At 37.9% G+C, this 17,773-nt stretch overlaps 1 protein-coding gene across 7 annotated transcripts in view; it reads right to left on the reverse strand.

Annotated features, from left to right (window-relative positions):
- Window positions 1-17,773, reverse strand: part of SEC22A (SEC22 homolog A, vesicle trafficking protein) — an 89,025-nt gene that overhangs the window by 34,190 nt on the left and 37,062 nt on the right. For all 7 annotated transcript variants that reach the window (XM_017855341.1, XM_017855337.1, XM_017855339.1 and 4 more), the window contains exon 6: window positions 5,687-5,802. In XM_017855341.1, the coding sequence (XP_017710830.1) occupies window positions 5,687-5,802 (116 nt within the window). The remainder of the gene's footprint in view (window positions 1-5,686; window positions 5,803-17,773) is intronic.

Consider the following 17,773-nt stretch of genomic DNA (forward strand, 5'->3'; position numbering starts at 1 on the left):
AAAATCTTTTAAAACTACCTATGAGTGACAAACTACTTGTGGACTACACTATCCCCAACTTTGTATTCTGTTGTTTCCTTGCTCCTCTGAGAATCACTCTCAGGAACCTCAACTACTAAATGAGCGTATGTGGAATACTTCAGGTGGGTTATGGCTGAACAGACTTTAAATGCTAAGGGAACACAGAGGCAGGTACCAATGTCCTCATTTTCCAGATAGCTAAGAATCCCATATGAACCAATTCACAGTTCCCTGAATCAGGTAAGTAAGAAATGTTAGAGTAATTTAGTCTAACACAAAAGAAAGGATTCTGTATCCACCATCAGAAACATACAAGCCTATACACAGAGTTCCCAAATTATAAATGACCTACTAATAAAGACCACTCTAACCTTTTCCCCATTCATAATTTATACCCCATGCTTCTTTCACACTCCACCACCATAGTTGTGACGAACTGTTTTAAATAAAAAACAACAACAACAAAAATCTCTTTAAGTTTCTAGGGAAACTGAAATCTAACATGGGGCAGGAAGAAGTTGCAATGCCCTGCAAAATGTTCAGGCTCCCCCACAAACATATTTACCTTTACTTTGCTTGAAATGTTTGTTGCTTAAAAATCTACTAATTAAGTTAACAAAAGTTGTCTTTTTTTTCTGCTTACATAACAGGTGCTAATAAATATTATTTAAAATGTGAAATATTCATGATTCAAAATTAAAATAATATATAAAAGATACATATAAATATATACCAGCAAAAGTCTCATTCCCACCAATTTTCCATCTGTCCAGTTCCCAACATGTTCATTAGTCTCTTATCTTTCTCCAGTTTCCTTATGCAAATTAAAATATATTGTTGTTCCACCAAGCTATCCTAGGTGAGGAGACTTGGGCTGAGCTGGCAGGGACTGGTCGGTGCTAGGCCAGAGGACCTGGTATGGCTGTCTCTCACTGGCTTTCTCAAAATGGCCATTGTTCTGAGAGGGCATAAATTTGTACATGTAACCTTGAAACATGAATTCCTGATTTCAGGCTCCATTATGGTGGGAACTCTAATATCCTCACCTGGCCTGTGTGCAGGGGAAGGCTCAGTCCCTCCACAGGAAGAGAAGGCCCAATCCACTGCTTCCTAAGAATGGGCTGGGCAAAACAGGTTCTACTGTAACTGCCAAGTGGAGCAACACCTAACTAAAGAATATCAAAGCCCAGAGGGAGAACATTCCTCCCTTTCCAGTTTTCCTCCAATTTCTTCTTCTTTTTTTTTTTCTTTTTAATTGAGACAGAGTCTCACTTTGTCATCAGGCTGAGTGCAGTGGCGTGATCTCAGCTCACTGCAACTTCGCCTTCCACGTTCAAGCAATTCTCCTGCCTCAGCCTCCCAAATAGCTGGGACTATAGGCGCGCGCCACCAGACCCAGCTAATTTTTGTATTTTCAGTAGAGATGGGGTTTCACCACGTTGGCCAGGATGGTTTCAATCTCTTGACCTTGTGATCCACCTGCCTCAGCCTCCCAAAGTGCTGGGATTATAGGGGTGAGCCACTGCGCCCGGCCCCTCCAACTTCTTATTATGGAGAAAGTCTATGCTTTAATGATAGATTTTAAAATAGACTTTTAAGAGCAGTTTTAGGTCTACAGAAAATTAAGCAGAGAGTTCCACATATTTTTCTTCTCTCCTCTGCCCCTGATTTCTGACAAAGAGCTCCTAAAACCCTTGTAAATAAAGATGCTAGGAGACTCGTTTCCATATCTGATCTTTTTTGTTTTGTTTCTTATATTTGGTCATTGACCCTGGTGTTGACACAGGGTCCTTTGTAATTTCTTGAGTGATAAGAACATGTGAGGCTGGACAAGGTGGCTCACACCTGTAATCCCAGCACTTTGGGAGGTCAAGGCAGGTGGATCACTGGAGGTCAGGAGTTCGAGACCAGCCTGACCAACATGGTGAAACCCCATCTCTACTAAAAATACAAAATCAGCCGGGCATGGTGCTGCGCATCTGTAATCCCAGTTACTCAGGAGGCTGAGGCAGGAGAATCGCTTGAACCTGGGAGGCAGAGGCTGCAGTGAGCCGAGATCGTGCCATTGCCCTCCAGCCTGGGCAACAGGACTAGACTCCATCTCCATTCATTCATTCATTCATATATATTATACACACACACACACACACAAACACACACACACACACACACACACACACACACACACACACAGCATCTGACACAGAACTCCTAAATTCCTTGGAATTTCCCAGGTAATAGGAACATCTTTTATTCTAATCAGGTAATTCTTGGTGGGATCCTAGATGGGGGCTGGTTACCACAAAGACCAAGCCATGATTAGAAGCTAATAACTTTAAGTCCTACCCCCACCCTCTGGGGAGGGGAGAGAAACTAGAGATTGAATTAATAATCAATCATGCCTACATGAAGAACCCTCCATAAAAATCCCAAAAGACGGGGTTCACAGAACTTCTGGGTGGGTACCATGTGCCAGGAAGGTGACAAGCCCCAACTCCATGAGGATAGAAGTTCCTGTGCTCAGGACTCTTTCAGACCTTCCCCTATGTACCTCTTCATGGCTATTCACCTTTATTCTTTGTAATTTCCTTTATAATAAACCAGTAAACATATTTCCCTGAGTTCTGTGAACCACTCTAGTAGATTACTGAATCCAAGGAGGGGGTTGTGGGAACTTCCAATTGGTGACAACCTGAACTTGCAACTAGCATCTGAGGTGGGAGCATTCTCGTGGGACTGAACTCTTTACCTGTGATGTCTGGGTTAACTCCAGGCAGATAGTATCAAAAGTGATGCGAATTAAGGGACACCTAGCTGGTACTGAGGAATTTGTTGATATGAGAAAACCTCCCACACATCTCGTGTCAAAAATGAAGTTCTGGAAGTATTGAGATTCATGAGAGTACAGAAGCAAACAGTCTGTTTTTCCCTATACACCAGGTGCTTGCTTTTCCACATGAACTTTAGAATCACTATTAATATCCATAAAATAACTTGTTGAAATTTTGATTGGGATTGTACTGAATCCACAGGCCAAGTTGGGAAGAAATGACACCTAAACAATATTGAGTCTCCCTGTTTATAAATATGGAATATCTCTCCATTTATTTAGATCTTTGATTTATTTGATCAGAGTTTTATCATTTTTCTCATAAAGATCTTGTACATACATTGTTAGATTTATTCTGAAGTGTCTCTTTTTGTTTGGTGTCACTATACATGGTATTGTATTTTTAATTTCAAATTTTAATTCTTTGTAGGTACATAGGAAAGCAATTGAGTTTTGTCTATTAACTTCATATCCTGCAGTCTTGCTATAATTACTTATTAATTCCAGGCTTTGGTTATTGTTGTTGATTTAGGGCATATTCTACATAGAAAAAGAATCAACAATATTCTACATAGTCATGTCATCTGTGAACAAAGACAGCTTTATTTTTCCCTTCCTAATCTGTATATCTTTTATTTCCTATTTTCATCTTATTGCATCAACTAGAACTTCCAGTATGACATTGGACAGAGTGGTAAGTAGGGACATCCTTGCCCTATTCCTAGTCTTAGGGGGAAGCATCAGTTTGTCACCATTAAAGATGATGTTAGCTGTAGGTTCTTTCAATAGATGCTGTTTACCAAATTGAGGATGTTTCCCTCTATTCCTAGTTTGCTCCAAGATTTTATGATGTATGGGGTTTGGATTTTGTCAAATGCTTTTTCTGTACCTACTGATATGATCAGGTGATTTTTCTTCTTTAGCCTGTTGATGTGATGGATTAATTGGCTTCTAAGAGTGACTAGCCCTGCATACCTGGGATAAATTCTACTTGGTTGTGGTGTTATTTTTGCACATTGTTGGATACAATTTGATAGTATTTTGTTGGGGATTTTCTATCTATATTCATGGTCTGTAAAGTCGTCTTTTTAAAATGTATAATAGGCTGAGAAATCTCAGAGCTGTCAGTCAGTTACACTTAAGTGGTAATTAATCAGATTATTGTTCTTCCGAAACCTAAAACTCTATCAATTGCAATGGGCCAGAGACATTACTGATCAGAGGGAAGACAAGGAACAATAAAGAAACAAGGTAGGCTTTAGTCCGTTGCAGTATCTCAAAAGCATAAAAGCTGTAATTTATACTACTTTCCTCAGTTTTTAAGTTTTAAATCAGAGGAGAAAAAAAGAAATCAGCCCAAGAGGAGGGATATAATATCTGAGTGGCTGAAATAAATTATTGTTCCCTTAAACTGGTTTTGTGAAATACAATAGACTTGTCTGAATTTTAACTTAAAGGTAATGTAGTCTAAGCCCCAGGTTCCATAACTTGTATACTGTTTTATAAGTCAAAGATAGTGAGGCTCTGCGGTGGTCAATATTTTCTCTACCCAAGCCCAAGCCTGCTTCGCCAACAACTCTTCACACCCCTATACTACTGTTATTTCTACTATGTTGAGTACAAAAGAAAAAAAAAGAGTATCTTATTTATAAGCTTTTTCTATCAGCAATCTCCAAATTGCCTTTGTTTCTTCTTTTTGTTAGGTAATCTAAACAGCTGAAAACCAAACTCCTTCTGCTGGAATAAATCTGATCTGGCATGTGGATAGGAAATAGGCCAAGGGAAGGCAGCCGGCTGTCCTGTGCCTAAAAGGGGAGAGGAGCTTTAACCTGCGGGCAAAGGGTGTTTGGAAGAGGAATGAGGAAGTCATAACATATCCTTTAGGAACAAGCTCTGCTGCTGAAACCTGTGATGTCATCTGCTGTTGGCTTTACATGGCTAAATAGATGCAGAAAGATACCCTCTGAGGGTTCCCCAAAGTAACAGCAATTTAAAAACAGAATATAAAGTATGCTGAGTGGATTTTTACAAATGGTATTCTGTACTTAATGCTGAGCAACGAAAGAGGACTGATTCATAATGTGGGAGTGTCAAGAGTCCTTCAGAGTAAGTGAATAGAAATACAGGAAAGGAAAGCTGTGCAGTCTCAAATGTGCTAAACTTGAAGAAAATTTCAAAAGTTTACAAAAGTGTAAGAGAAAAAATTAGTATATTCTGATAGCTATAGTTTCTGAAAAGAACTCCACTTGAAAATGAAATAGCTAGAAAATCTGAATAAATTTGTGGTTTTCCAGGAAGCTCAAGTTTTAAGAAACCACTAACAAAAAAAGAAAAAGGAGCAGATGAACTAAGTAGTGAATACGCAGAAGTGGAACAAACACAGCCCACGTGTGCTCTCTTCATTCTTCCACTGCTGTCTGTCTGGTCAGATCTTCCAGGGCCTGCTCAACTCTCCTCCACAAAACCTTCCTTCTCTAATCCTGATTATACTGACCTCTCCCCCTTCCCAACTCTGTGTATTTGGCAATTACTTCCTTGCCTCCCCAGTTCAACTTTCAGTTATGAGACTGCAAGGCCTATGTCACACACATCTTGGGGTCCCCAGAGTGCCTATAGTGCCTGCTAAAGAGCAGATGATAAATAAACATGTGACGATGGAATCAAAGAAGCCAACAGTGCTTTTAGAAGAAAGGAGGCTAAAGCAGCTATAAAAAAAAACACAGATTTTGAGCTTGCACTGTAAATTATACTAATACCCAATCCAATTCAAATCAATTATGTAACAAGTAGAATGAACAGGGACAGTCACCTGAAATTGCAAAAATAGCACAGTACCTGCAGGAGACTTTCTATAGCATGAAAGCCTCGAATTAAATTCAGAGCTCCACATAAAAGACTAAGGATGAATCCTACAATCCCTGACAGAGTTGCTGGTTCCAGTCGCTGGTGAGCTGGAAAATAAAATAAATAGTTAGAAAGGAACACCAATACCTCACAAAGATGAACTTAGGTAAAACAGAAATTCACTGCTCAACTTAAATGGGTCAAACAGATACTTCACAGAATTATTTAACAACATATATTCACAATTAAATACTGTTATAAAATGAAAAATGCTTGACAACATAAAAGCTTCATTTCCCTAAAAAGTTAACTTTTCTTTTTTTTTTTTTTTGAGACAGGGTCACGATCACAGCCCCTTACAAGCCTCAAACTCCAGGACGCACACGACCCTCGTGCCTCAGATTCCTGACTCTCTATGATTACAGACATGTGCCTCCGTGCCTGGCTAATTTTTTCTTTTTTTTATTATTATACTTTAAGTTCTAGGTTACATGTGCACAACATGCAGGTTACATATGCATACATGTGCCATGTTGGTATGCTGCACCCATTAACTTGTCATTTACATTAGGTATATCTCCTAACGCTATCCCTCCCCCCTCCCCACAATAGGACCCGGTGTGTGATGTTCCCCTTCCTGTGTCCAAGTGATCTCATTGTTCAATTCCCACCTATGAGTGAGAACATGCGGTATTTGGTTTTCTGTTCTTGTGATAGTTTGCTGAGAATGATGGTTTCCAGCTGCATCCATGTCCCTAAAAAGGACACAAAGTCATCCTTTTTTTATGACTGCATAGTATTCCATGGTGTATATGTGCCACATTTTCTTAATCCAGTCTGTCACTGATGGACATTTGGGTTGATTCCAAGTCTTTGCTATTGTGAATAGTGCCGCAATAAACATACGTGTGCATGTGTCTATTTTTGTAGAGACAGGGCCTCACTATGTTGCCCAGACTGGTCTTCAACTCCCAGCCTCACGTGATCCTCTGGCCTTGGCCTCCCAAAGTGCTGGTATTACAGGCATGAGACACTGCATCTGGCCTTTCTCTACATTTTTAACAAAGACACGTAACTTGCATTTGGGATAGACAGTGCTAAGGAATGCTCACAACTGGCAGCAAATCATTTAGAAAAAACTTTACTGCATAAATATGTCTACTATTTGCAAGTAGGTGCAAGTATTTGTAAAGGTGACTTTGCTTGGAAATTCATTGAATAATCCTACTTTTGCTGAAAATGCTTAGGAAACATTTTTAAGTACAAACATAGCTTACTTTTAAAGAAAACTTTCCCTTATCTGGGTTCTAGGGCTATATCACTGGATATGTGTGAAAGCTCATATATAATCAGCAATCTGAACTCCAAAACAGAATAGAGTCTTATAGCTATGAAGTTCCTGGTCCTCTGAATAACACTGGAAGGTAAAAATGATAAAACACCAGCTGAAGAAGTGACCATTTTATTTTCATAAATACATTCCGTTATCTTCCAGGGCTTCAGCAGCATAAGAGTTATACAATAGCTTCCCTTCGTCATCATCTTACGCCTAATAGAATTAACAATAGGGTCTACATGAAAACACAAAACTAAATACATAATCATCTAGACCTCAAACGGGAGACAGAGGGAAAGAGAAGACAACAGAATCACATTTAGAGTATTTTATTTAAATCACTGAAGTGTAAACGCCCTAACAATTAAGTTAATGAGGTGGAACATTAATATAAGGGCGGGCTTAAATCTCTGCAACTTATATTCAGCCATTACAGCAGAACATCTTCCCTAAACGGTTACAAAAACACAAGAATCCACATATCACAAAAAAGTATTTATTCCCCAAGTTCAGCAGAAAGTCCTTATATAACATTTTCTTAAACTTCTTTGGTGCCCAAGCTGCCTGCTCTCAATTTCCTTGAGATTTTACTATGACAATAGAAAATTAAATGTCTCTATTCAACATTGCTTCCAAGTGTTATATCAGTAAAGAAAAAAAAAATTTCACAATTTAAAAATCTATCTAATTGATCTATACATTAATTATGTTTTGCAGCCTCCCTCCCTACCCCTTTTCAGTAGTGAGTAAGGGAGAACTGGCCTGTACTAAAAAAGGAAATTCTTAATATAGGTCTCAAGAATAAAACCACCTGGCAACTGAATAGGTTATATAAATCATACTCCAAAGTATATAAAACAAGTTTACCTTACCAAAAACCTCAAATAATATTCTGTATTATAACTAAAAAACCTTAGCTTTTCAGTCAAGTAAGGTGTAGCCATTACTCAATGGAAAATACTACCATTTTAGTGCATTGATGAATACCTATTTAAGAAATAAAAAATACATATATGTAAATTAAATATTTCTTAAATTTCTAACATTTGCCTCTTAGCCTTAGAACACTCTTTATAATGATAGTATACCACTTATAAATTATTTCAAAATGACCAAAAATATTTAAAGGCATAAAAGCCTTTAAAAATCATAAGCCTCCTTTAACAAGAACACAGTACACCTTTGATGAAGGACAGGCTGGCGCTGTGCCAAATCACTGTGGGAAAGAAATTCTAGAGATTCCCCCACTTCCACCCCCACCCACTTCCCAGGTTCTGTGGCTTGTACCTTGAGAAGTTATCAAGAGAATACTTCATCTGCCCACAATATAAGAAGGTGACACTCCTTAAGAATAATTTCTCATTTTAACAAACTGAACTAGATATTAACCACATTTTAATGTATTAGCTATTTATGCTATTTTTTTTACTTCAGTAAAACAGATTTTAGATCCACTATTATCCAAAAATGCTTAATTTGGCACTATTCTAGGTACTATAATATTTGGTGTACAGTATTTGTAACAATAACAAATGACAGCCAGTGTAGAAAAACAATAATTTTGCTGAATCCAAAGCAGTGTCACCTGGTCAGTTTTTGTTTTGTTTTGCTTTTGTTATTATTGCCTTCTGCTACAATGTCTTTTCTTTAGTCTTCTTGAACCCAAGGATGGCATGTTGATAACAAAATTAAATGTTTCTGAAAATGTACCAATGGTTTATGGAGACTCTGCAAAAGTTCCTAAAGAAGTAAGAATAAATCCCTTGGAAACAAAGGGCTATTGGTTTCAGTAAATTAATATATTTATTCAGTAAATACTTTCTGGCCTGGTTCTGTGTAAGATGCTATGCTTTAGAAGATACAAAAATTGAATTACATGTTCCGCCCTCAAGGCACTTCTAGTCTTTTATAAAAGAGATAAAACAGATAAGTATATGAAAGTAATAAGCATTCTAAGCTAAAAGAGGCAAGGAATGATGAAGTTGAAAGACAAAGTAAGGGGTGGTGACTAGAACCAGGAAAGATCTTTGAAGATAGATAAAATGTAGTCAGGTACAAAGGAGAAGAAATGCATTCCATGCAGAGAAAAGAACGTGAATGTGATGGAGATGAAAATGGGAGAAACAAATAACAAAAGCATCAACTACTACTACTACTACCAACAGTGACTGCTCTCAACACGCCAGGCACCAAGTGCTTTATATACTTGGTCTCACTTTATCCTTTCAACAACCCAATGCAGTAGGCACTATAATTATCCTGCTCCCCTCCCCCAGAATAGGAAAGGTTTAGGGACATTAAATAACTTGCTCAAGGGCACAAAGTAAGTACGTGAACTGGATTTAGATGCTTCTGGAATTCATGTTCTCAGCCATTCTGCTATAGGACATTGCTAGTGGTTTGGTTTGGTTTGGCTCAAAGCGATGTTTGTGAAAAGTGGGGAGAAATAAAGTCAGAAAGGGAGGTGGACACAAAATGATACATAGTATACAATTCTAGGCTAAGGTTATACTTAAAGAAAATTAATCTATTAATGGGTTGTAAAGAGATAAAAAGTAATCAATCAATTAATCAAAAGTAAGGGAGGGAGAAATAATATTTTTCTGAGTACCATCTCACTAAGCATACATTGTCCCATTTACCCTTCAGAACTGCATACTTCATTGATGAGGTAGAAATGACTAACTTCTCTGTGACTGAACTGGAATGACTAATTTTTCTGTGCCTAAACTTCCTCATCTGTAAAGTAAGATTAAATAAGTTTCTGTAAGTCAGACAGCCAGAAGGACCATCTTCACAATTAGCACTTAGGTCTATCTGACTGCAGAGCCCGTGCTCTTTCTACAATTCTACATTAGGAAGTTTGTGGGAGAGTCACTGCAAAAGACTGACTGAAACCAGGGCCTGAATCAGAATAGTCACAGTAGAAATGGGAATCTGAGCGCTTCGGAGTTCATTAAATAATAAAGCTAAAATTAAATAATAAAAAAAAGAAATGGGGGAAAAAGAAAGAAGTGAGATGTCATGGCGGTTAAAATTATTAGACTTGGCAACTAATTAGATATGGCAAACGGAAGGGGAAAAAATTCAAAGAAATGTTGAGGTTTTACCTCTAGGTGATCGGAGAGATGAGGGTACTTAGCAACAGATCTACAGGAAGAAACTTAAGTTCGATAAAAAATGGGGACATTTTAAACATCATATTTGAGGTGATGGTGGGCCACGTTTAACAAGCAACTGAAGAATGGAATAGCAGTAGAGCTGGAAAAGCAGAAGAGGTCTGCAGCTGAAGGGAAAGGTTTAAATGAGGATCAAGGAAAGAAGCAGGCCAAGGGAAATCCTTGGTAAACACTGTCAGAAGGGATGGAAGAAGAGTCAGGGAAGGCAGATGCAGGAGAATCAAGAGAAACCTAGGAAGGAGAGACATCAAGAAGAAACACGTGGCTAACAGTGCCTATAGATAGGCCACAAAAATCTGACCTTAAAGTAAAAAGTCTTAGACTTACTGACCAGGAGATGCTCGTTGATTCTCCTTAAAAAAAAAAAAAAAATTCAGAAAAGTGGTTGTGGGCTTTTTAGAGCTCACAAATAAGTGACAACATGCAATGTTTGTCTTTCTGTGCCTGGCTTATTTCACTTAAAGATCTCCAGTTCCCTCTATGCTGTTGCAAATGACTGGATCTCATCTTTTTTACGGCTGAGTAGTACTCCATTGTGTATATGAACCACATTTTCCTTACCAAATTCAGATTGCAAGAGATTGAACAACTGGTGATGTTAAGAGGTGGAAGCATTAAGTAAATACTACTTAAAGGAGTATATACTAGTTAAAGGAGATACTAGTTAAAGGAGAGAAAAACAGGATGAAAGCTTAACAGAGATAACAGGATTGAGAAAATAATTCTTTTTTCCCCTACAATGTCAGAGGGAGGGAGGCAGACTTGAATACATACATAGGTGGAATGAAAGAATTTAGTGAAGATGAAATAGAAGAATCAAGAAAAAGGAAAAATAATTGATGAAGCAAAGTCCCAGAATAGTCCTACGAGGATTCAAAGAGATAGTACCTTTAGAAATCTCAAAGATGCCCAAAATGCCTAGGGAAACAGTCTGTGGAAGATAAGAGAGAAATTTCAGGTCAGTTCCATCTAAATGAGCCTAATTTATTACTGAAGTATGACTGAATGAGACTAACAGTCTGGCACAAAAACACACTATTCTTTTCATCAGTGAAGCCCTTCTTTATCATCACCATCTATAAAAATCATGCATATCCTTCAAGGCTCCAAGATCTGAAAGTGTCTTCCTTCTTACCTCTTTTGGAGCATGTATCACATTCTACTATGTGTTTTACTTATTGGATTGTATTTCCCTTTCCCATTCTGAGTACAGTTAATGGGTTTACTATATTTCTAAAAAATGCTTCCACAAAATTTAGCATAATACTTTAGAGAAAAAAAATGATAAATACCTGTTGGATTATGAGGGGTGGGTGTGTGTGTGTGTGTAAGAAAGAGAGATTAGTAAATCTATTTGGCTTGTGGGCACTAGTCAAAACAGAGCAGCATTTTCAGGCAACTGACAAATTATCTAGAAAATGATAAAAGAGATTAAAAATATACAAGTGTCAGAGAAACTGACAGAAGTGTTTCTATCAGTTTAAGTCCCAAATTTAGGGTTTTATGAAGTTTTCTTTTTTAAAGCACAACATAAAAGTAAAAAGACTAACAACACTAAATATTGGTGAAGATGTGGAGTAATCAAAATGCTTATAAATTGCTTGTTGGGAATAAAATGGTACAACTACTTCAGAAAACTGGCAGTTTCTTAAGAGTTAAACAGGCAACCTTTTGACCTATCAATTCCACTCCTAATATTTACTCAAGGGAAATGAAAATACATGTCAACAAAAGGATGAATGCTCATAGTAGCTTTATGTACAATAATAAAAACTGAAGTTTATGTCCATCAGCAAGAGAATAAACAAATGGTGGTACATTCATACAATGGAATACTGCTCAGGAATAAAAAGGAACAAATTACTGAGACAGGCAACATGTATGTAAAACATTTTGCTGTGCAAAAGAAGCTGAACACAATGGTCACATAATGTAGTCTTTTTTTACATAAAGTTCTGGAACAAAACAAAGTTCCAGTGAAAAAAACAAAAACAGTGGTTGTCTAGAGGATGGTGGAAATTGACTGTAAAGGGACACAAAGAAACTTTATGGGGGAGATGGAAATGTCCTATATTGTGATAAGGGCGTTTATTAATCATGCCTTTTTATTCTGTATTTTTGATGCTTTGACCTCTTGTGCCTTGCTAGCCCTGGAAGAACTGCCTCTCCCAAGGATAGCTAATTCCTAGGGATGGCAAACAACTCGCCTGAGTCCGCCTTTCATATGCATTCCAATCAATCCAGACTCACGCTACCAACCAACTCTTCTACAAGGCTCTCATCACACTCAGGGCCATTTCCCTATCCCAATCATCCCAGGGCCAGGTATCAGACAATTAGAGATAGAACCTATGCCCCAGAGTCCATTGAAATTATTCAAACTAGCCAATCTTAAAACCTCCTTACCCTGCCTCACCCATTCCTTACCACCAAAGCCACAATAAAAGTTCTTGCCCACATTTTCCTCCTGACCCACATTGGTACATCCTTGTGTGCTCCCTTCTCTAGGGATCAGTGAGTATAACAAACTATCTTTTTTATGACAGTCATCTCTTCCTCACCATACCTGAGTAATAATGAAACATATACTTTAAAACGGGGTGGACATAGCAAAGATTTGTGCATTTTAATATATGTGAATCTCCCTTAAAAAAATGTAGAAATAAATTCCTGAGTGGATGAGTGGGGAGTAGGTAGAAGTACAGATGAAAGAAGAATGGCAAAATGTTGATATAGTTGGTATAGTTGGGTACATGAGAGTTAATCATACCATTCCGTTTATTTATACTATTCTGTTTACTTTGAAATTTTCCATAATAAACAGTTTTAAAAGAAGTAAAAGCAGAACACAGTACCCTTCATTTCACATTTTAAAACCATGAACATCTGTAGACCTCAGAACAGGATAAGTATGGCAAGATAAAAACACTCATGCCAGACTGTAGGGAGAGGATCAAAAGACCGGAAAGAGAAAAAGTCAAGAAATACAAAAAAGATATTGAGAGTAAGGTACTGTAACAGAGGGAGGAAAAACCTGAAAAATGATGTTTATCAAGTAACTATTAACCAGATTCTAAAATAAACTGAATAGTTTTATTTAGAAATTCCAAAACATAAACATATATTTTAACTTGGGGACTATAAAAAATATTATGTAGGCTTGGTCTGAATTAAAAGTAAATTTAAAGTTATATTAAAAAAAGTTCTAGGCTGGGCGCGGTGGTGCACGCCTGCAATCCTAGCACTTTGAGAGGCCAAGGTTGGCAGATCATGAGGTCAGGAGTTAGAGACCAGACGTGGCCAACATGGTGAAACCCTGTCTCTACTAAAAATACAAAAATTAGCCAGGCATGGTGGCATGCTCCTGTAATCCCAGCTACTCGGGAGGCTGAGGCAGAAGAACTGCTTGAACCTGGGAGGTGGAGGTTGCAGCGGGCCAAGATTGTGCCACTGCACTCAAGCCTGCTGGGCAACAGAGCATGACTCCATCTCAAAAATAAAACTAAAGTAAGTTCTACTTGTGAGTTTCTTTTAAAACTTTTTTTTTTTTTGAGACAAGGTCTCACTCTGTCACCCAGGCTGGAGTATAGTGGCTTGATCAAGGCTCACTGCAGCCTCAACCTCTCAGGCTCAAGCAATCCTCCTGCCTTAGCCTTTCTAGTAGCTGGGACTACAGTCATGTGCCACCACACCTAGCTAATCTTTTAATTTTTTGTAGAAACAGGGTCTTGCTTTGTTATCCAGGCTGGTCTCAAACTCTTAAGTTCAAGCCATCCTCCCACCCTGACCTCCTCAAGTGCTGGGATTACAGGCATGAACTACTGCACCTGGCCCCTCTTCCTTAAAACAGTAACAAATACCGACTCTCCCCATTTTCCAAGTGTCTAATGTTTGGTGATCCAGGATGTCACTGCAGGTCAGGGTGGGGACTTACGGAAGTCAGGTGATACATGGAGTTTCTAACAGAGTCCACGTCCTGGTGAGTCAGGTTGGACCCCCACCCCTAATTTAGGTTATATTCCTGAATCCTTAGTGTATATTAATGAACAGATACTTTTGCAATACTGACTCCCAGACCCATGGAATTAGAGAAGGAAGGGCCAATGGAAGTTTTGGAGTTCCCCCAACCCAAATATCAACAAGGTAATTACAGCGATCAGTGCCACCATCCAAGGCTTAAAAGACATATAGGTAGTAATTCCTATTATATTCCCATTTAACTCTCCAGTATGTCTCCCAAATGGATGTGTCTTGGAGGACGACTGTAGGTTTCAACTGCATGTGCTTTTCCAAATGCAGTCTTCTTACAGAACAAAACAATTCATTCTCTGATCTGTAGGTACTCATTTGGTAACATATTTTTCTCTATCCTGATAAACAGAGAAAAATCAGAAGCATTTTACTTTTATCTGATAAAGATATCAGTATATTTACCATACTGTCACAAGGTTATGTCAACTCTGTGCCAGAGATTAGCAGACAGCACAGGTTGGCAAATTATGACCCACAGACTAAATTTAGCTCACCACCTATTTTTGTAAATAAAGTTTTATTGCCTCACAGCCTCACTCATTCTTTTATATAACACCTATGGCTACTCATGTCTTACACCAGCAGAGACCATATGACCAGCAAAACCTAGAGACTGAATGTTTTCGCTGCTAATATCAGGATCAGGAAAAATACACAGATATCTATTCTTGCCACTGCATTCTTTGAGGATTATTTTTGTAAAGCACAGAATTCTACATTTGCAGTTACTTTCTTTCATCCTTTCAAAGTTATTAAGTTGTCTTCTGGCTTCCATTGTTTCTATCAGACCGTGCGTGTGTGCGTGTGTGTGCGTGTGCGTGTGTGTGTGCGTGTGCGCGTGTGCGCATTTCTGATGATCTTTGTTCATGTAGTGTAGTCTCTTAAGGTGCTTAATTATCTATGATTGTTTGCCAAACATTTTATTTTCAAAATCTTGTTGTAGACATAATTTGAAGCTTATGACACTATCTTCTTCCAAGAAAGATATTTGATTGCTTCTGCCAGGACCTTGGGAGAATTAGCACAGTGGAATCACCTCACTCCAATTTTAGAGAACAGTATGATTCAAAACTAAGCTCACCCATATTCCTAGGGTGCAAAAAATCTGAGGTCATAAACCAAAGCTGGAGAGATGCTCATAAGGTTCACCATCTTGGCAGACCCTGTTCTCTAATCTGTCAACTGCTCTCTCCAAAATGGGTAAAAGCACCAAAGGAAAAAGTAGCTCTGAACACTGAGCTCATCTCCCTGGGCCTCCATCCTACTCTGCATCCCACTAATTCTCAGAAATCTTGTTGGATCTCCAGAGATATCAGGAAGATTATATAGGATTAAATTCTATATTAGATTAAACACATATTCTATAGAATATATACATTTCATTGAACTTTTCTACATGTACTCAGTGGGACTGGTGATCTGAATTACCTACTCCATCACTACTAGAACTGGAAGTCTTCAAAGTAATAAATGAATTTATTAGTGATTTTAAAAATTGAAATATAATCCACATTCAATAAAATTCATACTTTTAAAACACACAATTCAGGAGTTTTTCGTATACTCACAGAGTTGTACAACAATCATAAATACCTAATTCCATATTTTCGTCACCCCCAAAAGAAACCTTGTACCTATTAGTAGTAGTCACTGTCTATTTCCCTCCATTCCTCTAGCTCCTGTCAATCATTAATCTACTTCCTGTCTCTCTGGATTTGCCTATTCTGGACATTTCATATAAACAGAATGATTAATATGTGACCTTTTTATGATTGACTTCTTTCATTTAGCATAATGTTTTTAAGGTTCACAGACGTTGTTTTATATATATCTGTACTTTATTCCCTTTTATGGCTGAATAATAATACACTATATGGATATACCACATTTTATTTATCCACTCATCAGTTGATGGACAGTTGGGTGTCCACACTTTTTGGCTTTGAATAATGCTGCTATTCATGAATTATTTTGCATAATGCTATATTCATACACACATTTTTGTGAGGACATATGTTTGCATTTCTCTGGGGTATAACTAAGAGTAGAATTGCTGGACTATACGGTAACTCTTTTTAACTTTTTGAGGAACTTCCAAACTGTTTTCCAAAGTGACTGCATAATTTTACAACCCCACTGGCAAAGTATGGGGGTTCCAATTTCTCTATATCCTCTTCCACGCTTGTTACTGTCTATCTTTTTAATTTTAGCTATCCTAATAGGTATGAAGTGGCATCTCCTTGTAACGTGGCTTTGTATTTCCCTAATGACTATGACGTAACAATTTCATGTGTTAATTGTCCAGTTGTACAAATTCTTCACAAAAATGCCTAGTCCAATCCTTTCTCCATTTTTAAACTGGACTATGTCTTTTTATTGTTTAGTTGTAAGAGGTACTTACATATTTTAGACACTAGTTCCTCCTCAGACATATGATTTACAAGTATTTTCTCCCATTCTGTGGGCTGCCTTTTCACTTTCTTAATAGTGTTGTTTGAAGAACAAAGTTTTTAATTTTGAATTGGGTGAAGTAGTACACACCTGTAATCCAGACTACTCTAGAGGCTGAGGTGGGAGGACTGTTTGGAGCCCACAAGCGAGAGACCAGCCTGGGCAACACTGTAAGAACTTATCTCCAAAAAAGTTTTTAGTTTTGATGATGTCCACCTTACCCTTTTTTTCTTTTCTTTTGTTTTTTGAGACAAAGTCTGGCTGTTGCCCAGGCTGGACTGCATTGGTGCGATCTCAGCTCACTGCAATTTCCACCTCCTAGGCTCAAGCCGTCCTCCGACCTCAGCCTCCTAAGTAGCTGGGACTACAGGCGTGCACCACCATGCCTGGATAATTTTTGTATTTTTTGTAGAGACGAGGTTTCGCCATGTTGCCCATGCTGGTCTTGAACTCATGGGCCCAACTGATCTGCCCACCTTGGCCTCCCAAAGTGCTGTAATTACAGGTGTGAGCCTCTGTGCCTGGTGTATTTTTTCTTTTTTCATTGTGATTTTGGTGTCAAGTCTTAAAAACCTAATACAAGATTATACAAAGATTTATATGTATGTTTTCTCCTAAGAGTTGTATAGTTTTGTTGTTAATTTTAAGGATACATTTTATTTATATATTTTTTTGAGGTAGGGCTCCAACTTCATTCTTTTGCATGTGGCTACCTAGTTGTCCTAAGACCATTTGTCTAAAAGACTATTATTTCACCACTGTCCTGGCATCACTGTTGAAAATTAAATAACCATAATGCGTTTACTTCTGTACTCTCAATTCTACTCCATTGATCTATGTATCTATCCTTAAACTAGAACCACACAGTCATGATAATTGCAGATTGGTAGTATGTTTGAAAGTGTGAGTCCTCCAACTTTGTACTTTTCCAAGATTTTCCAAGATTATTTTGGCTATGCTCCACCCTTTGCATTTCCATATGAATTCTAGGATCATCTTGTCAATTTCTACAAAAAAAAAGCTGGGATTTTTATAAAGAATGTGCTGAATCTCTCTATCAATTTGGAAAGTACAACCATT

This window comes from Rhinopithecus bieti, unplaced genomic scaffold (assembly GCF_001698545.2).
Source record: "Rhinopithecus bieti isolate Rb0 unplaced genomic scaffold, ASM169854v2 scaffold_39586, whole genome shotgun sequence".
NCBI lineage: Eukaryota > Metazoa > Chordata > Mammalia > Primates > Cercopithecidae > Rhinopithecus > Rhinopithecus bieti.